This window comes from Phoenix dactylifera, chromosome 9 (genome assembly GCF_051530095.1).
Source record: "Phoenix dactylifera cultivar Ajwa chromosome 9, Ajwa_hap1_PhDact_Kaust_v1.1, whole genome shotgun sequence".
NCBI classification, from domain to species: domain Eukaryota; kingdom Viridiplantae; phylum Streptophyta; class Magnoliopsida; order Arecales; family Arecaceae; genus Phoenix; species Phoenix dactylifera.
The window spans coordinates 1,304,678-1,332,037 of NC_143198.1; the positions used below are offsets into that span (position 1 = coordinate 1,304,678).

At 38.0% G+C, this 27,360-nt stretch overlaps 1 protein-coding gene across 1 annotated transcript in view; it reads left to right on the forward strand.

The window, feature by feature from the left end:
* Nucleotides 1-27,360, forward strand: part of LOC103717655 (Insulinase (Peptidase family M16) family protein) — a 45,487-nt gene that overhangs the window by 15,613 nt on the left and 2,514 nt on the right. The window contains exons 11-21 of the mRNA XM_008806130.5: nt 246-338; nt 482-567; nt 4,456-4,542; nt 9,112-9,215; nt 13,662-13,764; nt 13,952-14,047; nt 14,138-14,327; nt 19,141-19,202; nt 19,936-20,040; nt 26,588-26,789; nt 26,876-27,084. Of these exons, the coding sequence (XP_008804352.3) occupies nt 246-338; nt 482-567; nt 4,456-4,542; nt 9,112-9,215; nt 13,662-13,764; nt 13,952-14,047; nt 14,138-14,327; nt 19,141-19,202; nt 19,936-20,040; nt 26,588-26,789; nt 26,876-27,084 (1,337 nt within the window). The remainder of the gene's footprint in view (nt 1-245; nt 339-481; nt 568-4,455; nt 4,543-9,111; nt 9,216-13,661; nt 13,765-13,951; nt 14,048-14,137; nt 14,328-19,140; nt 19,203-19,935; nt 20,041-26,587; nt 26,790-26,875; nt 27,085-27,360) is intronic.

The window sequence follows — 27,360 nt, forward strand, 5'->3', positions numbered from 1 at the left end:
ATTTGCTAGTGTATATCCTATTGAAAAGCAACTACTGTTAGACTTCCCTTTGTTAGTATATATTGATCAAAGCTTCTCTAATTTTGGATCATGAGAATGTTGTCGATTAGTAAATGAGCGCTCTATATAAGTCTTATTTTAAATTCTGCTAGATCAAAATTGCTATTCTTGGTCATCTTTTTAGAGACTTCTTCTTTTCTGCATCCCATACTGTATAATATGAGGGTAGTTGCTGATATATGCAGGATGGGCTATAAGTCTGGGAGCTGGGGAAGGGGATTGGAGTCTTGAGTTTTCCTTTTTCTCTGTGTCTATTGTACTCACTGATGCAGGTCATGGTTAGTTTCTATTCTGATTTTTAAAAATCCATGAATTATATTCTGGGCCTTTCATATGTTCATTATTAACTTTTGGTATCTCTGGAAATTATTGCCCTACGATATTATATATTCTAATCATGGATCATTTAAATGGATGACAGAGCATATAGAAGATATTGTTGGATTATTGTTCAGATATATTCTCCTCTTACAGAATTCTGGAGTCATGAAATGGATTTTTGATGAGGTAATTAGGATCTCATCCTCCACATATAAAATTATTTTGTGTAGTTATTAATTTTTTTTATATTTGAGAATAGCTTCCTTCATCGAGCAGATCAATTGGTATTCTGTGTATAAAGCAATTGAATTTTTTAAAACAGATCATTGATCTGTATTTAATGGGAAAAATATAAGAAATAATCAAAAGTTTCTGATTTCTAATCTAATGTCCACCTGTGTTTCATCATTCACTAATTTGATGGAGGTTTTGGTTTGAGAAATTCACGCCCATTCTATGGTTGAGTTGGTTTTATTTTTGCTGTTCCCATTGTGAAAACTGTTGATTGGTTCCTTACTGCCAGCCAGCACATACGTATCTGAATTGGTCGCCTGTGCAGGTGTGAGTTTGAATGTTAGACAAAAAATGTTTAATAATATGGAATAACTTATGGAATTATTTAAAAACGTGTCCAAATTCATTAACTGATCTTTGGTGAAAGTTTTGTGATGCTCAAAGAGCCACATTTATTAAACTTTAGGTGTTATTGAATTAGATGAAGTCAATAAAGATATCATCAGTTAATGGCTGTCCAAAACAAAATAGAGGTCAAGCAATCTTACTCTTCTAGCTAATGATGGTTCTCAGTTAGCATTGTGAACCAGCCTTCAAGAGAAAGGCCATCAATTTTTGATAGGTTTCTTATTTTAGGATCCTAATTTTAATTTGATTTAGGATAGGAGATTAGTTTAGGAGTCCAAGTCCACTAGGAATTTGCTACATCATGTTTCCTATTTTGCTTTTCCTTATTCTTTTAAGACAATTAATTATAAATCTATAAATATGCAGTGTCCTAGTGGCCATCTGAAGAAGAAATCAGTATAATGAAATTGCCCTAAGGGCTTTTGGAGGTCTCTATCCTCTCAAAGTGATCGAATGTCCCTTCTTTTCCACTTTTTTTTTTCTATGTTCATATTTCTGCGCAAAATATCATTTCTAGAAACTTGGGGTCCTATCAGCTTGGCATTAGACCATCTTTCTTGGTGCATGACCTTCACGAGAAATCAGAAGGAAAAAACTCGACATTACAGATTCGGAACCCTACAACATGGCTACAGAAAGTTCAACTCCATGAACAAACGGGGGAACAAGAGAATCGCGATAGGATGCAAAATTTGAAGCAAGATTGGCGGCCAAGTTTGATTAATTCTGGAAGTAATCAATTTAATAAATTTAGCCTAGAGGCTTTTGGAGGCTCTGATCCCCTTGAAGTGATCGAATATCTTTTCTTCAACCTATTGTCTCTATTATTTCTATTTTCTTACTTGAAATATCATCGATAGGAACTGGATTGCTTTCAATTTTTCATCATGAACTCACTAGCTGGAATGTTCTACTTGTGGTGGCACAATTAATCTCTTGTTTCTTTGCTGCTTTAGCACTTACTCCATGCATCTCCGAATTTCAGGTCCTTTTTGACCAAGCATCATGATAAACCATATAATGATCTTTTTACTGTTTATTGTTTCATCAGTATTATTGATATATGATGTTTCCTTTTTTATATTCAACTATTAAATTTACTTTTGAGGAAGCACCAAGTGAATCTTGTTTTTCCGTAATGCAACTGGGATGTATTGGAAGCAAGTTGGATGAAATGGAGAACTGCAACTGGGATATTATACTATCATAGGATATTTGCCAAGTTGAAGTTAAAATTTTGTAAAACAGCCATACAACCGGCTATGCTTTATGGTATGAAATGTTGGGTAGTTAGAAAATACTTGCATAAGATGAGTGTGGCCAAAATGAGAATATTGAGATGGATGTGTGTTAATACAAGAGATAGAATTGGATATGAAGCCATTCATAAAAAGGTAGAAGTGGCAGCAATTGAGGACAAACTGAGAGAAGGATAACTTAGATGTTTTGGACATGTACAATATAGTTTGATGAATACACTAGTACGAATGAGCGATTTGATACATGTAGAAAGAATGAAGAGCGGTAGAGGTTGACCAAAAAATCATATGGGTTGTAGTAGTAAGGAAAGACTTGATATCTCAACATCTTTCAGAAAGTATGACCTTAAAGGATTGATGTAGCCCACCCTAACTAGTTTAGGTTTAACTGTTTAAGGCTTGGTTGAGTTGAGTTGTATTTTGCCCGGATGCTTCTTGGATGTCTCCACATCCTTTTTTTTTTGTTGAGAGCAAATCTTTAGGCCACTTCAGCATTCCTTCCTATTCTAGTTTCCTAAATTTTGACGAAATGTCCTATTTTTAAAGGACAGATCACAAATAGGATTCCGATTATCCTATGCTTAAATCTCTTTGAGGTTGTTAACAGAAAAAACGATTATGGTATCGTTTATTTTTCTTTGGTTTCAAATTATTGTGCTTTGCAAAGACAACCAAGAATCATTATCATACTGCTTCAATTTTATTCTGAGGTGTTGTTTGATGAATCAATGCGTGTTTTGGTTCTACTTCTAAATTATTTTTTCCTCAAATAAAGAAAGAAAAAAAAGGAGATTTTCAAGTTAATTGAATTATGTGGTTCAAATGTATCAAAGATTATGTACTTGCATTTTTTCATGTTATGAATAATTTGCTCTAGAATATTTATAAACAAAAATGAAGTTAAATGTTAAATTATGCTAAGTATGCATTAACATTGCTATGCATCTTCTTTTATGTGTGGCCAAAATATAGGTTAATATATGCTTAAAAGTTTTAAAGGAATTTCATTTTCTCGGTTCCATGATTTTCAACAGAAAATATTGAATATGGCTTTCACCACGCGTCGATTATGACTAAATCTGATAATATACTAAATATCGTTTCCATTCTTTTCATTTTATATCATTCATAAGTCATAACTAAATCTTCTTATCTCTTCAATTTAAGCATATGATAGCTCAAAATATCTCTTACCTATGTTTAGTGAAAAAATCCACTTGTTCTCTTGGTTGCAAGGTTTCAATCTTGATTGGGGAAAAAATAGTATTATACAATAGATATCATGCTAATGATTCACTGTCACATTGCACATGTTAAACAATAAATGCAGAAATGTATCAAATTCTGACAGTTTAGTAGTCTGAGCTTCTTCTATTTGGTTGTCGACCTCATGTCAATCCTCCACTTTTCATGCGATCTTGGGATTGGTGGTATCCTACAACAAAGATGTTTACATCAATATCTATTTCTACTGTATAATGCCAACTTTGCTAATGTGTGTGCGTGAGGTGTTTCTGATTGTCGACGTTTCCTACTCGTAAGTTTCCCCATTCTGTGTTCCTTCACCATTTCTCATCCCATGTTTCTCCATTCTTGTGAGGTTAGCTGCTTAGAGTGTGTAGTTGTTAACCAGAGGTCGAAGGTTCAAGTCCCTTCTATAGTGTTTATCATTATTTTTATTAGATAAAAAGCATGGGCCTTGCACGTGCCAACTCTAGTCAATAATAACGCATACTCTAGAGAACTATTTCTATGATGCAATTATAGGAACTATAATATGTATACATGCGCACACACACACTTAAAGTTATCAAATCATGTTTGTGTATTAAATGCTCAAAACATGTCTTTTCAACATTGTAAAGGTATTTAACATCTAAAATTATTTGTGATGGAAATAGATTTTTCCCAAGTTTCATTATGTGCAATATGACTAGATGCTGATATGGTTGCTTACCTTTCAATGCTGATGTGTTCCAAGTGTTGCTATGATATGTCACGATATAAATTCCTATTGTCGGAGCATAGTTCATTTCTCCCCTTTCTTTTGTGCACAATATAACAAAATTACTTTTGATAGTTAATGTTTGATGTAAAATATTGGCATTTTACTTTGGATAAATATATTTTTAGCATATCAAACTGAAATATAATGATTCATTTGTTTGCTTAGCTTGCGGCAATTTGTGAAACGGGGTTTCATTATCGAGACAAAATCCGTCCTAGTCACTATGTTGTTGATATTGCTTCAAACATGCAGGTTTGTCAAGCAACTCTTTTAAGTTGGTACCATTGATAATTCTTTCGATGTTGTAATACATAATATCATTCTTTCCATGTTGTGATACATAATATTATTCGTCTATTGGCACATGAATCTGTATGTTTTGCAATAATGTTGTGGTTTTGTATTGCTTATTACTTTATTTGGAATTTTAATACTTTTGCATTTTGATTTTTAATCTTTTCGAGTATTAAGTCATGTGGTACAAGGTTAATGTATCCCAACTACAAACCCATCATTATTGCATGTAGAATTTTCTTCGTCTTTGAGCTGTTTTGCACATACACCACATATACGTGTACATATATGTATATATGAAATACATACGGTCCCAAGTGTCCAGGTGTCCTTTAAGTGTCTGACACTTCAACCTCCAAAAAAATTTAGACATGGAGATACTTTAGTATGATATACTTCTAAAATAAACATTGCCTACATCAAAAAATAAAATAAAATAAACATTGCATCTGGACATCCTTACGTTCATTTTAAAAAGTAAAAAACTGTTATCATTATAAGTGTCTAAACCATGGTTTGCCGTACCGCCCGGTATGGTCGTACGTACTAGCAAAAAACTGGTATGAATACACATTCAAGTCAGTACAAGCCCCGTACCGTCTGTACCGAGCCGTACAATTTGTACCGAGGCATACCAAGATAGAAATTGAGAAAAATAATTGTAGAGCTATTTCGGCACATAGGTACAGCGTACCATACCTTATCAAACCAATAAGGTACCCGGTATCGAGATTGTAGACCTTGGTTTAAACACTAAGCCAACTATGATATAGCACTTGACATTGTTGGGAACAAAGCATCATTATTGAAAATGCCAAGCAAGTACTGACACTTTCGGCAAACATAAGCAGAACACTCCCGTTTTGTAATTGCAAGAAGTGTCATTGTCTCGTGCCATGTCCAAATGTCAGAAAGTGTCCACACACAAGAAGATATGCATATACATTTTATATTATACGTATGCATATGCATATGTATATACACATATTATATGCATATACATGTACATAGACATAAACTAACATGAATGGAATGTTGAGGGCTGGCCAAGCTGAACTTCTCGACTACCTGCAAAAGGCTTTTTGCTGCCCATAAGCTAGATGGTTGTATCTTTCTCAAAACTTGGCTTGCTATGTAGTTGATTGACCATCTTCATAGACATTTGGGTCTCGAATGGAGATTGAAAGCCATTCCTTCAGTGGGAATGTATGGCGGCACTATTGCCATGTTGAAAAGAGATAGTGGTGATATGGAGTTCATTTCTACTTCTAAGTATTGTATGATATTGCTTCTTCCAATGTCGACGGAATCGGTACCGGTTGCCTATTGGGACGAGTCAATACGGGTCCGCTCCGTGCCGTGCCGGGCCCGTACCGACACAGTAGAGGAGGCGGGGGAGAGAAAAAAAAGAGAGAAGGGGGAGAGGGAGGGAGGTCGGTGGAGGGCCGTTGAAGGCCGGCGACCTGGGCAGGAAACGGAGGAAACCTTCACGGTCGGAAAATAGGCGGGTGTCCTATTTCGTTTGAAACAGGGGTCCTGCCCCTTTTTTTATTTCACAATTTTTGAGTGAAGTCGGCAAGCGGAGCTTGGAGAAGCGTCCTCCGCACGGCTCGCCGGCCTCCGCTGGCCGACCTCCACCTCCCTTTCTTTTCCTTCCTCTCCCTCTCCCTCTCCCTCCCTTCATTGCTTGCTCTCTCTTTTTCTCTTTCCTTCTCCCCCTCTGGTAACGGATTTCGTTTAAGTTGCCGGAACCGTGCCGGTTAGCCGCCGGGACGGCTTGAAAAGGCCTAAACCGTCTGGTTCGGTACGGTTCCGCCGATCCTGGTTTGTCCCCTTGATAACCCTGCTTGGATTTTGGGAGTCCATCGTGACCTATGGCTTGAACTTTCTCAGTCCTCCAACTCAACTAACCTATGTTAGTTGCTGGTGATTTTAACATTGACTTGTGTGCTGAGGATAAAAAGGGCGGGCTACATTATTCTCACAGACAATTTAGGATCATGTTAATAGGTATTATTCAACTTACCGAGACGAGTGGTAGTAGCAAAAGCAGTCATGTTAAGATTGGTGAAGTTGACCATCATGATTTGAATATCGAAGCAAAATAGTGTTCACACTTGTGCCCTCATGCACAACTGGAAGATGTAGAACCACACTGAATTATTACATTTAAACCACCAACAATCAAGTCGCTACTCAAAAAACTTTGCTCTGGATAAATCTAATTGAAACCACACATTGCTTGACCACTCTCCAACCTTGCTCTGATACCATGTAGCGCTATAAACACACGAACAACCAATCTCAAAATCTATGGCTTCGATACCATGTAAAACTACAAACACACGAACCACTAGTCTCAAAATCTATGGCTCTGATACCATGTAGAACCACAAACACATGTACCACTAATCTCAGAACCTATAGTTCTGTTACCATGTAGAATGTCACGCTTCGCGACATAGATCAAATATGCCGGTTCAGGATCTAGATCAAACACGAAATAAATCAAGCAAAAATAGTGGAAGGAAAAATTTTGGAGAGTGAAATAAATTACTCGATAAAAAGGACAAAAATAATGAGTGTGGCTCCCACTCTCGAAGAATGCCTCTTCTTATCAAGAAGAATTCTCTCCTACTCTTTATAAAACCACAATCTCTCTCCCACTACAAGACAAAAACGTCACTATCTCCTACTAAAAGGCAAAATTATCAATATCCTACTTCAACTAAAAATCAAACTCAAATATAATATGGACTTGAATCCTAAAGATATTAGAACTAATGCCTAACTAAAGAAATTCTAATAAGATTACAACTTGGCAATGAATCTCAACACCTAACCCCTTTGCGCCATCACACTTCTGGCCCTTAAGTCAATGTAATACATTATACGGCCTCATCACAAAGATATTGTCCTCTAGATTGAGGAAGGTTGTGAACATGTTAAAATTCGATATCAGCAGGCCCAAATGGTTCAGCGGGTTCGGGTCGGGTCGGGTTGTAGGGTTGGAAACCTAAAATTGCCCAAATTTCAAACGGATCGGGTTGGGTCGTAGGGTCGGGTCCGAATTCAGAAAAGCCAGACCCGACTCCGAAAATGGAACGGTCCAATTTTAGAACCCAACCCGGCTCCACAGGTTCTTTAAAACAGGTCGGATCGGGTTTAATCGAGTTGGGTCGGGTCGTGGGTCAACCCGACCCAGGCTTAGCGATATGCCTTCTGAATATGAAAGGAAAGCTGACTAAAGGTTGTTGAAAAGCTAAAGCTGCTACTATTGCTCTCGATAGAGCAAGATGCTTTTCTTGCTAGAAGAACCATCTTTGATAGCATATTATTGGCTCGGTAAGTTATGCACAGCCTTCAATGAGCATAACCCTCTAATTTATAATTGACCATTAAGCTATATATGGAATCAGCATATCATAGACTTGATTAGAACTACTTTCCAAATATATGGATTTAATGGGCATGAGCTGTGTTAGAGAACCCTCCTTTTCTGTCCATATCAATGGTACCATAACTTAGTTCACATCTTCAATGGGACTTCGGCATGGATGTCACCTGTCCTTTTATCGTTTTATTTTATGCTCGGAGATTCTATCTAGGTCACCAAACATGGCTATGAAAGCAGGGTTGGTGTGTGGATTTAGGTCGAGCATTATAGGCCCTGCCTTCAATCAATTATTATTTGCCAACGACTGCCTATTGATCTCTAAAGCTATGCACAGTGGTGGTAGCACTTTAGTGATGGACTATTGTGCACAATCGGAAGAACGGGGTTAATCTTCATAAATTTATTGTTGTTTTCTTGCCAATTTGGACAACCACTTACCGTTGGCTGTTTCTTGGATTCACGGCTTTCCACACCCTTTCTATTTACTTGTTATTGCTGATGCTTGTTCCATAGCTTGGGGTTTCTCCTCCAATTACCAAGATGTTCCCTAATCAAAGGACTGAGCGCTACTGGCACAAGGCATGCCAACCAAACAAAAAAATTGATGCTAGCAAAAATTTAATCAAAAAATGGAGAAAAGGATGCAGTGACCTATTGCTTCTATTGTTACTGGCTTAGAACGTTATGTGCTTGCCAGCATGGATTGGTACTGGCTGGCACTTAAAGCCTTGTCCTTCATTATTATTATACCTCTTTTAGGTTCCTCTCCAAGCATAAAGCATTACCATTTTATCCTTGCCAAAGCCTTTTGACTTTGTTGACTGTTGTTGGTCTTCTTTTGATTTAGTCACCCTGATTTTATATATTGCTTCATGACCTTTTGCTAATAGCATATTTTTTTATTCAACTAAAACTTAATAGTTTTTGCACACCATTCCATGATATGTTAATTGAACAGTTGATATTACTGTCTCATATCTATTCAAATCTCTAACTTGTAATTTTAGATCTTTGATGGCTCATTTCTCTTGTTTTATTTTGACACAAGATTAAAATGTTTATCCAGTAGTCCTGTTGACCTCTATATGGCTCAGGTTTTTGTTTAGCTGATTCACAAATTATCATGTCAGATATTTCCACCAAAAGATTGGCTAGTTGCGTCATCGTTGCCATCAAAATTTGTTCCAAATACAATTCAGAAGATATTGGATGAGCTGAATCCAACAAATGTCAGGTAAAGCCCCGATACTTTATTACCAAGCGCAACGTCTTAGTAGGACTTGGTATGTACAAAGGCATTTAGTTCAATGAATTTGACATTGAGCACTGAAATAGAGGATGATCTATCTTACATGCGGATTTTATATATTTACTAATTAACTGTTCTCTAGTCAATGCTGTTCCTATGGATATGGGCTGTTTCTTGTTATATAATTAAATTCTATATAAGTATTTTTGGAAGTACATGCAAAATAAATTCATCGATCAATATTAGTATTATTAGTGTCTTGGCTTATTCTAAGTGTACATTTGTACTTTTTATGTGAATAATTGGCTTCTTGCATTCTTGTAGCATCTAAAAACTTGATTCGTATGTTACATGATGGTAGAACTTTGAGATGATCTTATGCAAAAAAGGAAAGCAACATTGTTGGAAAACATGATAATTGAGTTACAGCATTAGGTCATGCTTGTAACCAAAGATTAAGGTGTCGGATAGTACATGTCGTAGAAACAAGGCATTTTCAGACACCTTTCAGCACTGAAATTGGGTTGAACCTGGTACTGCTCAATACCAAGCCATAAGGTGTGTAAACACCTTTTTTTTTTTTCATTTTCGCATCTTAAGCTGTGCAGGGTGATTGAAGCTTGAAGCTGAGTGGTTTACATTAGAATAAAAATGTGTATTTTCGGATCTTGGAAACCATAATTTGCAGTGAAAATGTGTCTTGTAATAGTGTTTGACTTCAAATTCGTCAGTCTTTTATATGCTGACATGCGTAGACACACATTTAAATAGATGACTATATTAAAGTAACTTCTTCATGCACCTGGTGGCTGTGCAATCCACTTGTCTTCAAAATTCGCCTTACCATAGGTCATGCTGGCTGTGTCATATTGGAACCATACATGCCATGCTGGTTGGTTACCAGCATCCGTATGGGCATTGGATTTTAAAACCTTGCTTGTGACTTGTCATTATGCTGAAATTTAAGTGTTTTCTTTTCTTTTGAGATCAAACTTTAGGTTAGTTAATTTATAGAATCTAGTCCTGTATTTCAGCCTCTTGGGATTCCTTCAGAACCATAGGATTTCAGCTTGTCAAAACAACAGGATCTCTTTTCTACCATCTGAATGCTAGGATTGTCTTGACATCTAGAGATTTGAAGATCTGTTTGTAGCATAAGTGATTTGTGCAGCATCGCGAATCTATTTCTTTTGTTTTTGAGTTTTTTTTGTTGGGCTAACGTCAAGAGATTAAGGTAATTGGTTAGGGGTGCAAATGTGCAATCTTCCGGACCTTCTTTTCTGTTTAATCTTATGGTCTATTTACAAATATATCTGAACTCCAAAGAAGCAGAAGTTGACAGCCCAAATCCTCAATCATTTGACAGATCATTTTCTAATTCAGAACAAACATGCAGTCCTATTTGACTTTCTTAAGATTATCCTTTTATTTTAACTTGTTTCTTTTTTGAGTTAATTTTTCTAATTTCTGGAGATGCTCCTATCTATCTATTTAATATCTCTCTCTTTCTCTCTCCTTAATTTAATAATAGCAGGGGTTGAAATCTTCTGCATACCAGCCCTGCACTGGCTGGTGAGCTGGTAATATAGGGGCAGGCATGCACCAGGTGATTTGAACCTGTATTGCTTCATATTGAGGCCCATGGAGGCTTACCACCCCCCATCAATGTGTATCAACCCTCTACCTACTTTTCATTTAAAAAACAAAGAAAAAACTTTTTCTGCTCAATTGCACCAAGGTGTATCGAGGCATTCCGTCCCGTATCAACGATCACGCCTTACCTTCCAGCCATTGATACACTCTTGATCCTCAACATTTGAGTTCTTTCTGAATAGAAAGAATACCCTATGGTTCAGAATCTTTTTACAATCTCTGCCTGGACTTGCTTCCTAGTTGCTATTCTTACTTCTTTTTTCCTAAGAGCTCCCATTCCTTGCTTCTATACCTGAATTTGCTATCGCATTTGCTGCTAATTTGAGGTAAATGAGGCTGTCCCTTCTATGGAATCTTACGCTTATGCAATGCGTTCCCAAAACTTCTGCATCATCTTAATTTTTTCATATCGGATTTTCTACACAAGGTGCCACACTTTCTTCGGAATCTCACTTTCCCATTGACTCCTATGCCCTACACTATGCATTTCCTTAAGATCATAATCACCAAATTAGTAATTTAACATTATTTAAAATTCATTATTAACTCTCTCTCTCTCTATATATATATATGTATTATGTATATGTGTTTCTTAGGCACTTCCATAGTCTAAGCTTTCTAGCTCCTGCCTTTAGTCTACTCTCAGTTGCAATAGGAATACAATACTGACTAGGTTAATTGAACATGTTTGTCTAGTACACTAATACTGTTCATGGAGCTTCATTTAAAGCTTTATTCATTTATTTCTATATTTTGCTGCATCCTAGTTGGTTTTCATCTGTTGGTGGGTAGTCTTGCTTACTTAGCCCTTTGTCTGTTTAATGTATGGTCAGTGCTATACGCTTTTGTTTTTGCTTCATTTATGCATTCTATCATCCACTTCTTTAATTCCTTTGAGGCACAATTGGTCTATCCTCCTCGTTGAAGTTTTATCCCTTTTTCTGACATTGATTGTGCAATTGGTCCAACCTATTAATGTTTAATTCAGCATTCACTGTACCACTCCAAATCGCCTGGTTTGGGGTGGGCCGAGCCGAACCGAGAGGGAATCGGAATGATTCTCCCCTTCTATTTGGTACAGAGGCCCTAGCTCAATTAATCCCCCCAACCTCGGAATCTCATCCCCTGGCTCAATCCCCTCATTCAGATGACTTAAATCCCCCTCCCCACCTCGTGATTGCTAGAGACCCCCCTCATCTTCTGCTCGCTATCGATGCCCCATGACGACTCAGAGTACTCGATCCCTCCCCTTCGTCCGCCGCTTGCCCGCTCTCCAAGCATCGCTGATAACATCCCCCCTTTCCCTCCCTCTCTTTCTCACACTCAGGTTAGGGTTTTCCTCTCTCTCCTCCCTCCCTCTCTCTCTCTCTCCTCCCTCCCTCTCTCTCTCTTTTCCCCCTCCCTCTTCCCCTCCCCCTCTTCCTCTCTCTCCTTCTCCCTCTCCCCTGATATCTTTGTTTTGGAATAGGGGAGAAGGTTTCGAAATATTTTTTTTTAAAATTTTGAACTAAAGTCAGAAAACCATGTGCTGACTTCAATTCAAAATTCGACAATAAAGAAAAAAAGGTCTGAAACGAATTGGAATGGCACGGTACTGGTGTTATACCATGCTCTGTACCGCTAGGCAGTACTGTGCTCTGTATTGCTAGGCAATTGGTACAGGTCCCAGTACCGGTACAACCAACCTTAGTTTAATTGATTTGGCTTCTTTTCTCTACACACATGCTTATAGTCTAGCAAGAGGTAAGAATGGCCACTCCTAAATTAGGGTGGACTAATTTTTGATGACTGCTCTGGCATGGCTTTTAGGTTTTGACATTTTATCATCAAATTTACATCATATATACACTGTACAACCTCAAAATTATGGTTTGCCTAAGTGGGCCAAACTGGGACTACTCGGTTCACCCAGTACTGAATCGAACCGGTGCGGAATCGGCATGGTTCGGTGTTGTTTTTCGGAAAATAGCATGTATCGGTGCGAACCAGATGGTTTGGAGCGGAACTGGAGCGAATTGCTCGGTTCGCACTAATTTGAACTGGTTTGGCCCCCCACTCCTTCAATATCTCAAAAGATTTGAAAATGGTCCGCTGAACCAGGGTGAACCACCCGGTTCACCCCATACCGAATCGGTAGCCAACCAGCATAGTTCTCGGTATTGGTTCGGCTAACCTTGCTCAAAATGATTGTTAGATAACCTATAATTAATTTCTTGTAGATGGACAAAGCATCAAGTAGTCAATATTCATGACTTTTTTGATGCATCTAAGGTTACTAGTTACCACCTTGTAATAACCAGTATGCCAAGTGGCTCCTACAAGTTGCAATACACCATAGAAAATACTACCATTTTTTTGGGGGTATTTGCTTTGAAAATTGTTATTCCATGACTCATTCTTAGTCTTTAAGTGGGACAAGATGAGAATGTGACATGTTAGAGATAAAAATATATGAATTTTTATCATGTTTTGTGTAGTTGCTTCATGTTATGTACATCAACCATAGTTACCATACAATAGACTCTTGTATCGATCAGATCTGAATAACTATTTTTGTCGGTCGTGATGCATTATTATTTCATGTATTGGGCTATTGGCACCAATGATGGATTTTTTACACCGTTGCAGCTTTCTATAATTTGTTCCAGCAATTACAACTATAAGTCCATATTTTGCTTTGTATTTGCTGTTCTCCTTTCCATCGTCACCTTCGTATTTTCAAGAGAATCAAGACATTATCCCATTTATTTGATGAAAAGAAAATGATCCTCTTTTCAGAATATTCTGGGAATCTAAAAAGTTTGAAGGATCTATGGACTCAGTTGAACCATGGTATGGAACCCCGTATTCTATTGAAAAAGTCACCGCTTCCACAATCCAGGTATATTATCAAATTTATATTTATTACTTATTCTTTTGGGAATACACTGTTTTGACATCATACTTCATAACATGTTTTTGTTTTGCTCGTAAGCTACTATTGTTTCTTTACTAAGCATTGCACAGTCCTGAATTAGTTTCGCAATGTGCAATAGTTAATCATTTTCTGAATGCTTTATGTTTTGTAGCAATGGATAGAAAATGCTCCTGATAAAAATCTACATCTTCCAAAGCCTAATATATTCATCCCAACTGATTTGTCACTTAAACATGTCCAAGAGAAGGTAAATTCTTGATGGCTTAATTTTTTTTTTTACTGTTTTTTCTATATAATCTAATTTCAGATGTATGCAATGTTGTGATCTTTTAAACAGGTTAAATTTCCATATCTCTTAAGAAAATCGTCATTTTCAAGATTGTGGTACAAACCTGATACTATGTTCTTCACTCCTAAAGCTTACATCAGAATAGATTTCAACTGCCCTCAGTCAAATTACTCGCCTGAAGCAGAGATTCTCACTGCTATCTTCACAAGGTTATTAATGGATTATTTGAATGAATATGGTGAGCTATTACTTATCTTATTCCACCCAAGAATATCAAGACTTTCATGTTTAGACTCTATCCATCTTCTGTACAAACTATACTTTGATAACACCATGAAAAGTTCTGAAGGATCAGTCGATCATTCTTTATTAGTTAAGGGTTTTTGGTATGGTCCATGCCATCAAAGACAATGGTTTAGTAGTTTAACTGAGTGGGTTTGGGAGCTTTATTTATTCTGATGCTTTACACTGAAGAAAGATGGCTGAAAGGATAGAATCTTGGGGATGATAAAGGCTGAGAGAGCTAAACTGGAGGCCAGATATGCAGTATTGGAATTGGCACCCGTGCCGGAAGGCAGGTGGTATGGTACGATATCATACCGTGCCATTCTGCCATGTACCGACGAAGAAAAATTGGAGGAGGAGGAGGGAGGGGGAGAGAGATGTCGGGAGAGGGAGAGAGAGGGGGCTCGGAAGCCCTCCTCTCCTCTTCTGCTTGGGCCGCTCAGCGGAGTCCCTGTTTCTTTTGAGGTAGAGAGAGAGAGAGAGAAAGAGGGAGAGAGATGCTGGGAGGGGGGAGAGGGGGGGGCTCGGAAGCCCTTCGCTCCTTTGCTCGAGCTGCTGGGCGAAGCCCCTTCAAATCGAGGTGGAGAGAGGGGGGAGGGGGGGAGGGAGGGAGGGAAAGGGAGAGGGAGGGGGAGCGTGAGATGCCGGGAGAGGGTGAGAGAGGGGGCTCAGAAGCCCTTCTCTCCTCCTCTGTTCGTCCATAGGGGGCACTTGGTGGAGCCCCTATTTCGAACAAAAGGGGCTCGGCCCTAATTTTTAAATTTTTTTCATTTCTTTAAGTGAAGTCAGCATAGAGTTTGCCGATTTCACTTAAAGAAATGAGAAAAAAAATCGGGGTCGAGCCAGGGGCTCCACCCAACACCCACTATGGACGAGTGGAGGAGGAGAGGAGGGCTTGCAAGCCCCCTCTCTCACCCTCTCCGGGCATCTCTCTCGCTCCCCTTCCCTCTCCCTCTTTCCCTCCCTCCCTCTCTCTTTTTTCCTCTCTTTCCTTCTCCCTCTCTCCTTCCCTCGCCCTGGTTTCTCGAACCGAGGATTGGAACCGCGTTGCTCTGCCCCCGGTATGGATGGGTACGCCCCAAACCGGATGATTTGGGGCAATACGGTGATCCTTGGCTGGAGGTTTACATTGCAGAATAGTCATTGAAGCATGCAAAGCCACCATGAGACATGTTCTGTTATCTAGTGGGTTCTTACTTTTTAACTGTATCTAATCATAGTGATCAGTACCATTATGGTTGGACCAGTATTCTACAGCATGTGTCAGTACGAACTATTGCAGTTAATAGTTACAGAGAAAAGAACCTACCCAATTGCTTTCATTTCATTCTATGATGTCCAATCCACTTGATTTCTTCATTAAATCACTTCCATGACAAATCAACACAAAGAATGATCCAATTTGCTTTGTTAGATGTGGAGGCTACACTGAGTTGCATATTTAAACCAGAAACACATGATTTTCTTGATTCCTTTTGTTTTTCAAGTATTTTACTCTGATAACAATAGAAAAATGAAAACCCATTTATAAATCTCCTTACAATGTTCAGGAATCACATATCTGTAAACTCTTTCAACAAGTCCATGTTTCAACTATTGGACTGATGAAGACTAAACTGAATCAAATAGAAGAATGTTATTTTCCCAAATTTTTTGTTAGCTTTTTGATGAATCAACAATAAAAATTGACCTAAACCTGTTCCGGTTCTTTCAAATATTAAGGTCATAACCAAATCTTGATTTTCTCTTTAGAAAATGTTATGAGTCATGTTTTAAGTAGTAAGTTACTATTATTGCAATGAAGCTTGCTTTTGTGTACAAGATAATCATGTTCCATCAAACTATCTGGTGATGGTGTCCAAAGATGGGTCCAACTATTTTGACAAACTAAGCAACCATTTTGTAAGAAAAAATTTTAGTTTTCTCCAAATTGACTACCTGAAAGTGCGTCAAGGGAAAATCAACTTTAGAATTATTTGTTTATTTATTTATTCATTTATTTTATTTTGGAGCTATTAGCTTGGCATCCTTACAATCTAGGCAGGGTTTTTAAGGGTATTGTCGGTCAAAATCAACTATATTATGATTGATGAGATACCCTAGGAGTTGAGAGGTATCCAAGTTTATAATGTCAGAAAGCGAAGGAAGATGAGAGGGGAAAAAGATGAGTAGCTGACAAACCCATATTCGAGGAAACAAGAATAGGCTAGTGAGAATCCCATAGAGGAAATGGCTTGTCTGAATTGAGTTCCAGAATGATGATCCAACTCGAAAGAAGAAGAATATAATGATGCTATGTAGTGATGATCTGAGTTGGCTCATAGGAAAAGAGAAATAAAATCATGGCTTGAGGTGCCTGTAAATGTAACCATATCAATAGCAAGGGGCCTACATAGTGCAAAAAAAATATGAGAACAGCACATGCTGTGAAAACCTTATTGACAAGTTGCTGATGTAGGTGTCGTGTAGGGAGTGTCCACATTGTATAGCATGATTGGCAGTGAAGTTCCATGTGCAGCAATGCAAATACAAATATGAGAAGAGCACGTGCTGTGAAAACCTTATTGACAAGTTGCTGATGTAGGCATCATATAGCGAGTGTCCACATTGGATAGCATGATTGGCAGTGAAGTTCCATGTGCAGCAATGCAAATGTGTGCCGGATACTTGGAGGCCATGATAAATTGAAAGGAAGCTCAATGGACCCAAACGTCCCAGACTATGAGTGTAACAACCCAGAACCTCACCCAAAAAGGCTAGCCGGAAGGTATTTTTTGGATTCTTTAGTCCTGTATAAGTACCTAAGATCTCTCTGGCGAATAACCAATGTGGGACTAAATACACATCCATACGGGTCTTCACATACTTCCTCCGTTTAAGCCCTGACGTCCTTGTCAGGCTAAGGGTCAAAATCAATTCAAATCTAATCACAAGTACCATGATCGGCCTGTGGTCAGCCTCAATGAGCTCATGCTGCAGTGTCTCCTGGTCCACAGGGGCCATAGGCCAGGTCCGCTCCGATACCATTTGTAACAACCTAGGACCTCATCCAAAAAAGCTAGTCGGAAAGTATTTTTTGGGTTCCTTAGTCTTGTATAAGTACCCAAAATCTTTTCGATGAATAACCAATGTGGGAGGAACCTCATTGTTAGAGCGTGATTAATGGTGGATCCTTAGGAACCCTATTGTGGAGGATCATTCTCATGTGACTACGGTCGCTTGGGATGGCGTTGAGGTTGTTTGACAGACTCAGTTTTTTTATGCGAGGATCCGTGCGGGCGTGTGTTTAGTCCCACATTGGTTATTTGCTGGAGAGATCTTGAGTACTTATACAGGACTAATGAACCCAAAAAATACCTTCTGACTAGCCATTTTGGGTGAGGTCTTGGGTTGTTACAAATGGTATTATAGCGGACTCGGTCCATAACCTATATGGACTAGGGGATACTGCAACATGAATCCATTAGGGCTAACCACGGGCTGATTGTGATGCTGGTGATTAGATTTGAATAGATTTGAATCCTTAGCCTAGTGGGGACGCCAGGGCTTAAACGGAGAGAGAATGTGAGGATCTGTGTGGGCATGTTTAGTCCCACATCGGTTATTTGCTGGAGAGATCTTAGGTACTTATATGGGACTAAGGAACTCAAAAAATACCTTCTGGCTAGCCATTTTGGGTGAGGGTCCTGGATTGTCACAAATGGAGGACCCATGCGAGCGTGTATTTAGTCCCACATTGGTTATTCGTCGGAAAGATTTTGGGTACTTATACAGGACTAAAAAATCCAAAAATATCTTTCGGCTAGCCATTTTGGTTGAGGTCCTGAGTTGTTACAAATGGTATCAGAGTTAAATTCGGTCCATGACCCATGTGGACTATGGGACACCGCAACACGAGCTCATTGAGACTGACCATAGGTCGATTGTGGTGCTTGGGATTAGATTTGAATGGTTTTTGTCCCTTAGTCTGATGAGGACGTCATGGCTTAAACAGGGGGAGTGTGTGAGGATCCGTGCGGGCGTGTGTTTAGTCCCACATTGGTTATTCGCCGGAAGATCTTGGGTACTTATACAGGACCAAGGAACCCCCAAAAAAAACCTTTGGCTAGCCTTTTTGGGTGAGGGTCCTGGGTTGTTACAATGAGAATGATAGTTTAGCAAGGATACTTGAACTACCTTCAATTAGAGAGTCTGCTCATGAACGAGTAGATGATGTGCTCAAGAATGTGTCTTCGAGAATTGACGGTTAAATATGCTGCAATACTCTGCATGATTCTGATGTGAATCCATGTATAAATAATTCTAATTGGGTCACTTAGCTTGTGAAGGCAACTCCAATCGATTAAGGTTGGTCGTCTTGAGAAAATAGAGCATTAGTGGTGGTACCTATAGGGCTAGCTTAAGTTCACAGGGTAAAGCTCAGTTGGTTTAAAAAGTTCTAGTCGAAATGAATATTTAATGAAACATAATCTCATAAAGGCATGGATTTAAATGAAACCTATGTGGTGGGTTGTGTAAAGGCAAGGATCAGCTTATAAGATCCCACCGATCGAAATAATGGACAATTGTTCACTATGCCAGTGGGTATGCATAGCTAGGCTAGAATAAACTAGAGTGAAGATATTATGCTTAGGTTGGCTGTTATATCATCTTTTCTCAGTTTATTCTGTGCCAAGGACTTGCATGATTCACAGCCTCTCTGAGCAATCCAACGCTCCTTGAAAGAATGAGCTGACTGTGTTTTTCTTCCTTTTCTCCTATTTCAGCTTATGATGCTCAGGTGGCTGGCCTTTATTATGCAATACGCCACACTGACACTGGATTTCAGGTAAACCTTTTCTTTTTCCCTCAAGTGGCTGGGATGTACTTTGTAACAAACTACTGTTCAGTATATTTGTGTAGAGAATTGGATTTCTTGTTATTATTGTCATTCCTTTGTAGAAACCCATGTGCTTTTGATCTTTTGTAATGAGCTTTCTCTTCACTTTTTATCTATTTAGCATTTGCTTCCCCCCTTCTTTTTCCTCTTTCTTTTGGCTACTGAAACTGTTTTCTAATTCAAAAGAATTTTTCTTTCTCATTTTGTTGAAGGGATGTGATAATTGTTAGTCAATTTAGTTTACCAACATTCAAAAATGCTACAACCTTTACAGAATGTAGTTAGAACTTAGAACCATTGCTGGAGAAGTACATCTTTTATGGAGGCTGCGCAAATATTGAGTGGTGGAATGCTGTCAATTGAATTTCTAAATCTTCAGAAGTTCACCACTAATGGCAAAAATCAAAGTTAAATTATAACCTAATCACCAGTTTGTGTTTATGGCCAAATGTTGAAAAAATTATTTATCAGTATTCCAGTTGCATTGTGCAAATTATATTTTCTTGATTCTTCATCAGCAAACATTGCTTGGATGAAAACAGTAGACTGGAATTGTAGATGGTTCTAAGATATTCTTGCCTTGATAGTATATCATCAACCTTCCAGAATTATATGCAATTTCATAAACTTTTTGTTTGCATCAGTACATTCCATGCGCTAACTTGTTGCCGTATATCTGCAGGTGATTGTGGTTGGTTATAATCACAAAATGAGTATTCTATTAGAAACTATAATTGGGAAAATCAAGCAGTTTGAAGTTAAACCAGACCGATTTGCTGTGATAAAGGTAAGTAATTAACTTTTATACACTTGTATAATGCCTGAATGATCTATGATCTTGGTTCTATTCTTCTTTGAAATATCTTGAAATTTGTTGTATCATGTTCAAGCAATCTCTTGCAATATCTTTAATGTATATCTATTTTTCTTCTTGTATAACAACTTCTTTAATTGCATAAGAGTTAATGGTAGGTGATGCAACACTATCTGCCTACAAGTTTTAGCTGTGATGCATGGAGGTTTCAAAGGATAGAAACATTTCACAATTTGCTAGATGATCACTAAGTTAAAAAAGCTTTTACCGAAACAATTTTTTTAACCTTATAGGTTTTTCCTTTTCCTTCAAGTTTATCGTGAACTTGACTTCAATGTTCTAGGACTTCATATATATATATATATATATAAAATCAACTATTTCTTGCTATCTTATCGTCAAATTTTCATTGCAAAAGAATTTTTGCAGATTGCAAAAGTTTGGTTTATCTACCTGAAAGCCTCACCATGAAATGCTTCTTTTCAGTATGTATTAGTTTACATCATGGCATGAATTTCTGTCATAGGCAATCCTTAGATGTAACTTTATGATGCTCATATGGATTCTTTTTTTTTTCGCATTTGATTTGTCACTTCTCCAGCATATGCCCTAGATGGCCTATTGGAGTTATGTGTATACAAGAAATTGACCTGGAGTCTTAAAGGATAAAGAACGAAGATGGTTGTTATTTAGTAAAGTTATATGAAATCAATTTGGATTGAAATACTACTGTTCTTGAAGTTTTGCATCTGTATTGTTATGAATAATGTAGTGTAGCATCACTTTTTACATAACGTCGATAAGAAGACAGTGCAAATGGCACTAACAGAATGTCAAGATCTTAATCTTATACAAAATAACTCCTAGCCATTTGTTGCATTTGAAAAAACATCACAATTACTGAAGACCGATGATTTAAGTATTATTGCATTGCCATACCACCAGATGGTGTGACATGTTTGCCTTGAAGTTCATAAACTTGGTCTTGTTCTGGAATTTGTGGAGTTTCGGTTTCGGCAGTTTCGGTGATCTTGGAAGTTCCACTCTGAGTTTCAGAGTTTGGCCAAAAAATGAGAAAAAAGCAAAAAATGAAAAAAAAGAAGACAATGAAAGAAGCTAAGAAACAATTATCAGATATCGTGTAAGAGTATTTCATGTTATTATAGATTCTTCATTTTCAACAATCTTAGGTAGAAATTAGTATTGCATATGAGTGAAAATATACTGTTATTTGTTGCTTTGAACACATACATACATATTCCTATGAATGAAAATATACATACATATGAGTGAAAATATACTATTATGTATATATATATATATATATATATATATATATATATATATATATATATATATATATATATATATATATATATATATATATATTCCTTCTTGAACTTCAGATGTTTAAAAGTTCATTATATAAGGAAAAGCTCACAAATACGTTGAATTTGTATATTTTTGAAATGGGTATTTAATCATTCGCATGTACTTAAAGAATGTTACTTTATGTGAAAAAAATATTTATTTGAAATGACTTGTATTTACAATATGCTGTAGTAAGAGCTTTCTTGGTGGCTTCAACCTATCAAGGGTTATATTCATTATCTATCTCCTCTTTTAACTCATGAAAAAGAAAAAAAAAACATTGAAAATCAATATCATATAGCATGGAATTCCGAACCGTCCATTTCGGGGGCGTACCAAGCCGAACCGAGGCAGAACCGGGACAGTTCCCCCCTTTGGATCAAAATAATTCAGAGCGGTTTGGAGCAGTTGGTTCTCCCCCTTCCCATGTTAAATAAAAGGAGAGGGGCTTGAGAAGGCCTCTCGAGCCTTCTCAGCTCCTGTTCTCCTTTTTTTTTAAACACCCAATAATCACCAAAAATTAATGGATTTTGATGATTAAAGGCTAGATCCAACCCAAAACAAGGTAATGTGATTCTCCCTGTCCTCATTTCTTCATTTTTTTTTTCTTTTTGAGGCTGGAAAATGATAAAAAATGGAAAAATAAGGGGACATTTGTATGTTGGTATTTATGTTGTACTTAAAATGCATTAAATTGATTCTATATTGTGTATTTTATTAACTTTTTTTTATGTAAACGATCCCGATATCTACGAGAGACATTAACAATTCACCAGATTTTAGATGTCAGTATGCATGTTGTACTTAAAATACATTAAAATGATTCAATATTTTGTATTTCACTAATTTTTTACAAATATACTGATTGATCTACTTTAATTGCATTTGATTATAAAATTATGGCCAATTTAGGGTTATGAAGCATCAGAACAACAAATTACATATCAAAAAACATCAAAAGACATAAAAAAACATCAAATTAAGGTTAAAATCACTTACAAAACCAAAAAAAATTGAGAAAGGCCAAAAATTGAAAAAAACAAAAAAAAAAGGAGATTGGCACACTCTGGTGTACCATGTGTCGGTGCGGTATCGAATCGGTGGCAATCGGTACAGATCCTAGTATCAGTTCAGCTTACCTTGTCATATAGTCTATTTTTTTAAATAAATAAATAATGACCATAATATAATTCTAAACATCGTAAGATTTTTTAAAAGAAGCATCTATGGCCAATTTAGGTCAGTCTTGGTCACAATTGCTGAAATTGATCGAAACTGGAACCATGGTGTTTGTTCCAGGTTAGTCTTGGTATGATTGTCGAAAGACTAAAAGTTAATGATATTTTCTCTTGATTGTTGTGCTAACATTTTGCACCAATTAGCATGACAAGTGCAGCTGCATGCCCCATGCTAGTGGAACTTGAATCCTTGGTTTGAAACAGAGTTCATTGAACCGTCCCGAATCAGGTGCGTCTGGCCGCACCGGACCAAAATTGGCCAAGAACTGAGAGGGACAGTTTGGCCTTCAAACCCCATCCCCCCTGCGGCCCCCTCGTTCTCTTCATGGCTTCGTTCTCTCTCTGTTATTTCGCCATGAACCAAAGCTTTGAAGCCCCAATATGCCGTTGCTGGAGGCTCCACCGATACCCAACACCTATGCCCTTGAACGATGCCGATGCCCTCGATCGATGCCAACACCTTGTACTCTTCTTCGCCCGCTCTCCCCCACATCTTCACCCTCTCCCTTTCCCTCTCCTTCGTCTTCTCACCCCCTTCTTTGTCGTCTCTCCCTTTTTGTCTTTCTGCCCTTTGGCTTCTCCCTCTCCCTCTTTCTCCCCGCCCCTGGTTCTCCTTCTAGGGTTAGAGTTAGGGTTTTGTCCAAGGAATGGCGAACTGGGCCGAACCGCCCGGTTCGGCTTATATCGAGCCGACTCGGTGGGAAACCAGGTCGGTTCAGCCTTTGGATTCAGTCCCGGCTCTGAACTGGCTGGAAAAGGTTCGAATCGCACCTTACTGGTGCGAACCGGCCTGGAATCGGCCGGTTCGTACCAAGTCGACTCGGTTTTGAACCGGGCTCCTCCCTTTTTCATTGTCTAGTATTAAAATGCTGTTGAGGACTTTTCCAGGCCGGTTCGCACCAAAGTCGACTCGGTTTTGAATCGGGCCCCTCCCTTTTTCTGTCTGGTATTAAAATGTTGTTGGGAAGGCATTTATTAAAATGTTGTTGAGAAGGCCCGAGAATGCCTTCCCAACAATATTTGTAAGCGACGGAGAACTTTCCACCTTTCTTCCTTCCCACCAAGTCCGAAATCACACCGATTCAGCACTTTAGAAGAAAGATCCAAGCCTAAATAAGGTGTGCTTCCTCTTTTCTCTCATTTTCATATTTTTTTTGGGCTTGAAAAAAATAGCTCGAAAATTGCAAATTAAGAAAAGATCATGCCAAAATTTTTGATTTGGGATTGATTTTATTATATGTTGTAGATCTATGGGCGATCTACACGATGACGTAAAATTTTTTTATTTTCGGATTATATTTAATTTTTAAAATTTAAAAATTTATTTTTGGATTAAAAAATTACCAATTTTTTAAAAAATAAAATTTAAAAAAATTATAAAATCAGAAGCGTATTTAGGAGTATTCAAGTTACTCTCTAGCAAAATTTGGTGTCCATTCATCAAGTTTTGATGCGATCATGCGCACAGTTGCCTATGCCTAAATTTAAAAAATGAGAAATAAGTAGCCTTTGATGCATGCCTAAGGGTCTAAAAAAATATGTAGCATCCACTGTTGGATTCTACATGGATTTGAGCTGAAATCAATTTTTTAAAATATTAATATTTATAAATTATTTTTAAATTTGAAAAGCAGCAGGAGCTTGATTGGATGGGTTGTGGGCCAACAGCAGGAGTCGGAGCTTGATGAACGAGGATTGCCTCCACGACCGGCTAGTTTCGTAGCAGCGAGGTTAGGACCAATGCAGGGCAATTGGCAGAGAGCAATATTCCACACATTCTTTCAGCTGATCCATCACATCCACAAGATAACCGGTCACCACATGACTTCTTGTCCGAGACATCCTCTTAGAGATATGGTCGATACTTAAACAAGGCCACTACGCTATTCGGTCGATTCAGTTAAGAGGGTGACATACATCCAACATAGCCAGACAAAGAGGCACGAAGGTAAGCAGGCAGCCAGTGGCATGAAAGATAAGAAGGTAGTTGTCCAGCACACCAAAAAAGAAAAATAAAAGGCACTTGCAGCTCCAATGGAGTGTCGAGGGGTCATTTCACTTAGATTCATAGATCAGGAGCAGCAATTTTGGTGGTCATGGATCTGCTGGCTATAAAGAGAGTGGAGGACAAGAGACCATCTTTTATGAGTCGCATGGTGGTCTTTGATTCACCGGTGAGTTCCAATTTATGCATGCTATACAGGATAGGGACCACGGTGCACGATCTGGTGGAGCCTGCCAAGATCTGATTGCATATAGGAGATGGGCTTCTCGAGGTCATGCAGGACACGATGCAGCTGCAAATGATCTTGCACGTGAAGTAGGATTCATAGACATCATATTCAGAGTCGTATACTGGATCTTAGTACTCACAGCCACAGGCAGCCTATGACCTATACGGATATGGATATGGTGCGTCTGAGGCATTTTTCGGTGGCTACTATCCTATGCAGTTCGGAGCATCTTATAGGTCGGATTTTGTTGCCGGCTTATTCGGATGGGCTTCTTCACAACCGTTTTATTAGCCAGAGGATACCTCTCAGAGCTAGAGGTTCAGCGAGAGATCTGAGAGTGCTTATAATCCGGAGTGCGTTCCTTATGGGATGAACATACAAAACTACAACGCTGTTTGGTTAGAGAGGTGGGCTGATGTGCTTTCTGACTATGCTGATGATTCGGATATCTACGAAAGGCATTGCCATCCGGACCGATTTTAGATATCGGTATATAGTGTACTTTAAATGTATGTAATTGATTATATTATTTTATAATTTTTATCTCACTACTTGATTTGAAAACAATAAGATGCATTATTTAGGTTAAACCGGGATTATAGAAACATCAAAAAACGTCAAAAAAATCAAGAAAATATCAAATTAGACGTAAAATTATCGAAAAAGTCAAAAAGAGTGATTACCAATTAAATCAACTGGAAATACTCCATAAAAAAAATTGGGCATGCCGGTGCCATACCGGTACCATACCGAACCGTCCGCCGACCGGTATGGGTCTTGGTACCGGTTCGGGAGACCTTGGTTTTCTCTCTCCCCCCTTCTCTTCTCCTGATTCTTCATCTTCGGTACACTTCAGCATGGTACAATACGTACTAATACTATGCCGGTAGCTGGTTGGTTCGACCTTTGGTACTGTTCTAGCAAATCTTGGTGCGAAGAAAACTTTATTGTTCATAACTGCTCCATAGGACTCTATCATCATTAGTTTTCCTCCATACATGCAGGTGCATGAACGTGCATGTGCATTTGCATTTAACCATGCATTGCATAGTTTCAAATAGGCAACAACCATGTCTGCGCGTTGGCATGACTTCATCTACAATTTTGCTTCATAGACAATCTTAAAAACCCATGGTAAGTGAACAAGTGAACAGAGTGTAGATGACAGTCATAATCAGTGCATTTGTATTAAATAAAATGAACATGTAAAGGGTCCTGAGAAAATATATTTAAAATTTCATGGAAGGATCTAAGAAAACCCTTTTTAATTGGTTAGATTACTGGTCTGCACAGAAAAACTTATGGGAATGAATTCCCCGTTCTATGCATGTGCAGTTTTACTATGAGCAACGATGTAACAGTTGATTTAAAGGATAGATTACATTTTGGGTAAATTAGATTTGTGGAGAACATGCAAGAGGTTTTTTTATTTCTTAATTTACACAATCGAGTCCAAGGAACCTAATGTTTGCTGCACCTTTATTTTTGGCTGATGAAACAACATGAAACATGTTATTTTGCTTATTTTCCTACATTTTTTGAAAAATATACCATAGAATTCGTCATCTCTATTATCATATTATGGTGCACCATAACAATCAGAATAGACCTATATTTTACCTTCTTATCGTTCTTCAACATAAGTAATTTCTGAGTTTCAATTTCAATACTTATTAGGAAACTGCAACAAAGGATTATGAGAATTTTAAATTCCAACAACCATATAAGCAAGCTTTGTACTACTGCTCTTTACTACTTGAGGACCATACATGGCCTTGGAGTGACGAACTTGAAGTCCTTCCTCATCTTGAAGCGGATGATCTTGCAGAATTCTTGCCACGCTTGCTTTCAAAGATCTTTGTAGAGTCTTACATTGCAGGTTAGTATGTTACTTGGCAAGTTTCTTAAGCTGTACCATATAGTCAAATTTTGATTTCATCTTATCTTTTTGTAACTACCTTGCAGGAAATGTTGAACCGCATGAAGCAGAATTAATGGTCCAGCATATTGAAGATACATTATTTAAGGCTCCACATCCCATATCAAAAGCTCTGTTCCCATCTCAGCATTTGACAAATAGAATTGTGAAACTTGAAAAAGGTCTAAAGTATTATTACCCAATCGAGGGTCTAAATCAGAAGAATGAGAATTCTGCACTCGTCCAGTATATTCAGGTGCACATTTCGTGCAATTTTTTCTTATTTACCAATATTTCTATCTTATGTGCATGCAAGCATATTTGGGTTGAAATAACTACTGAAGTTATTCTTTTCCATAAAACATAGTTTAACTGTTTATAAACACTACTAGCAGTACCAGAGAAGACTCTTTCTCTCCTCCCCTTCCCCCACCACCTCGCAAAAAAACATAGACACGCACACATATACACATACAGGCTTATGCATTGCACATAGAAATCACAATAAGTTTGTGGTTATTATTTGATTAAG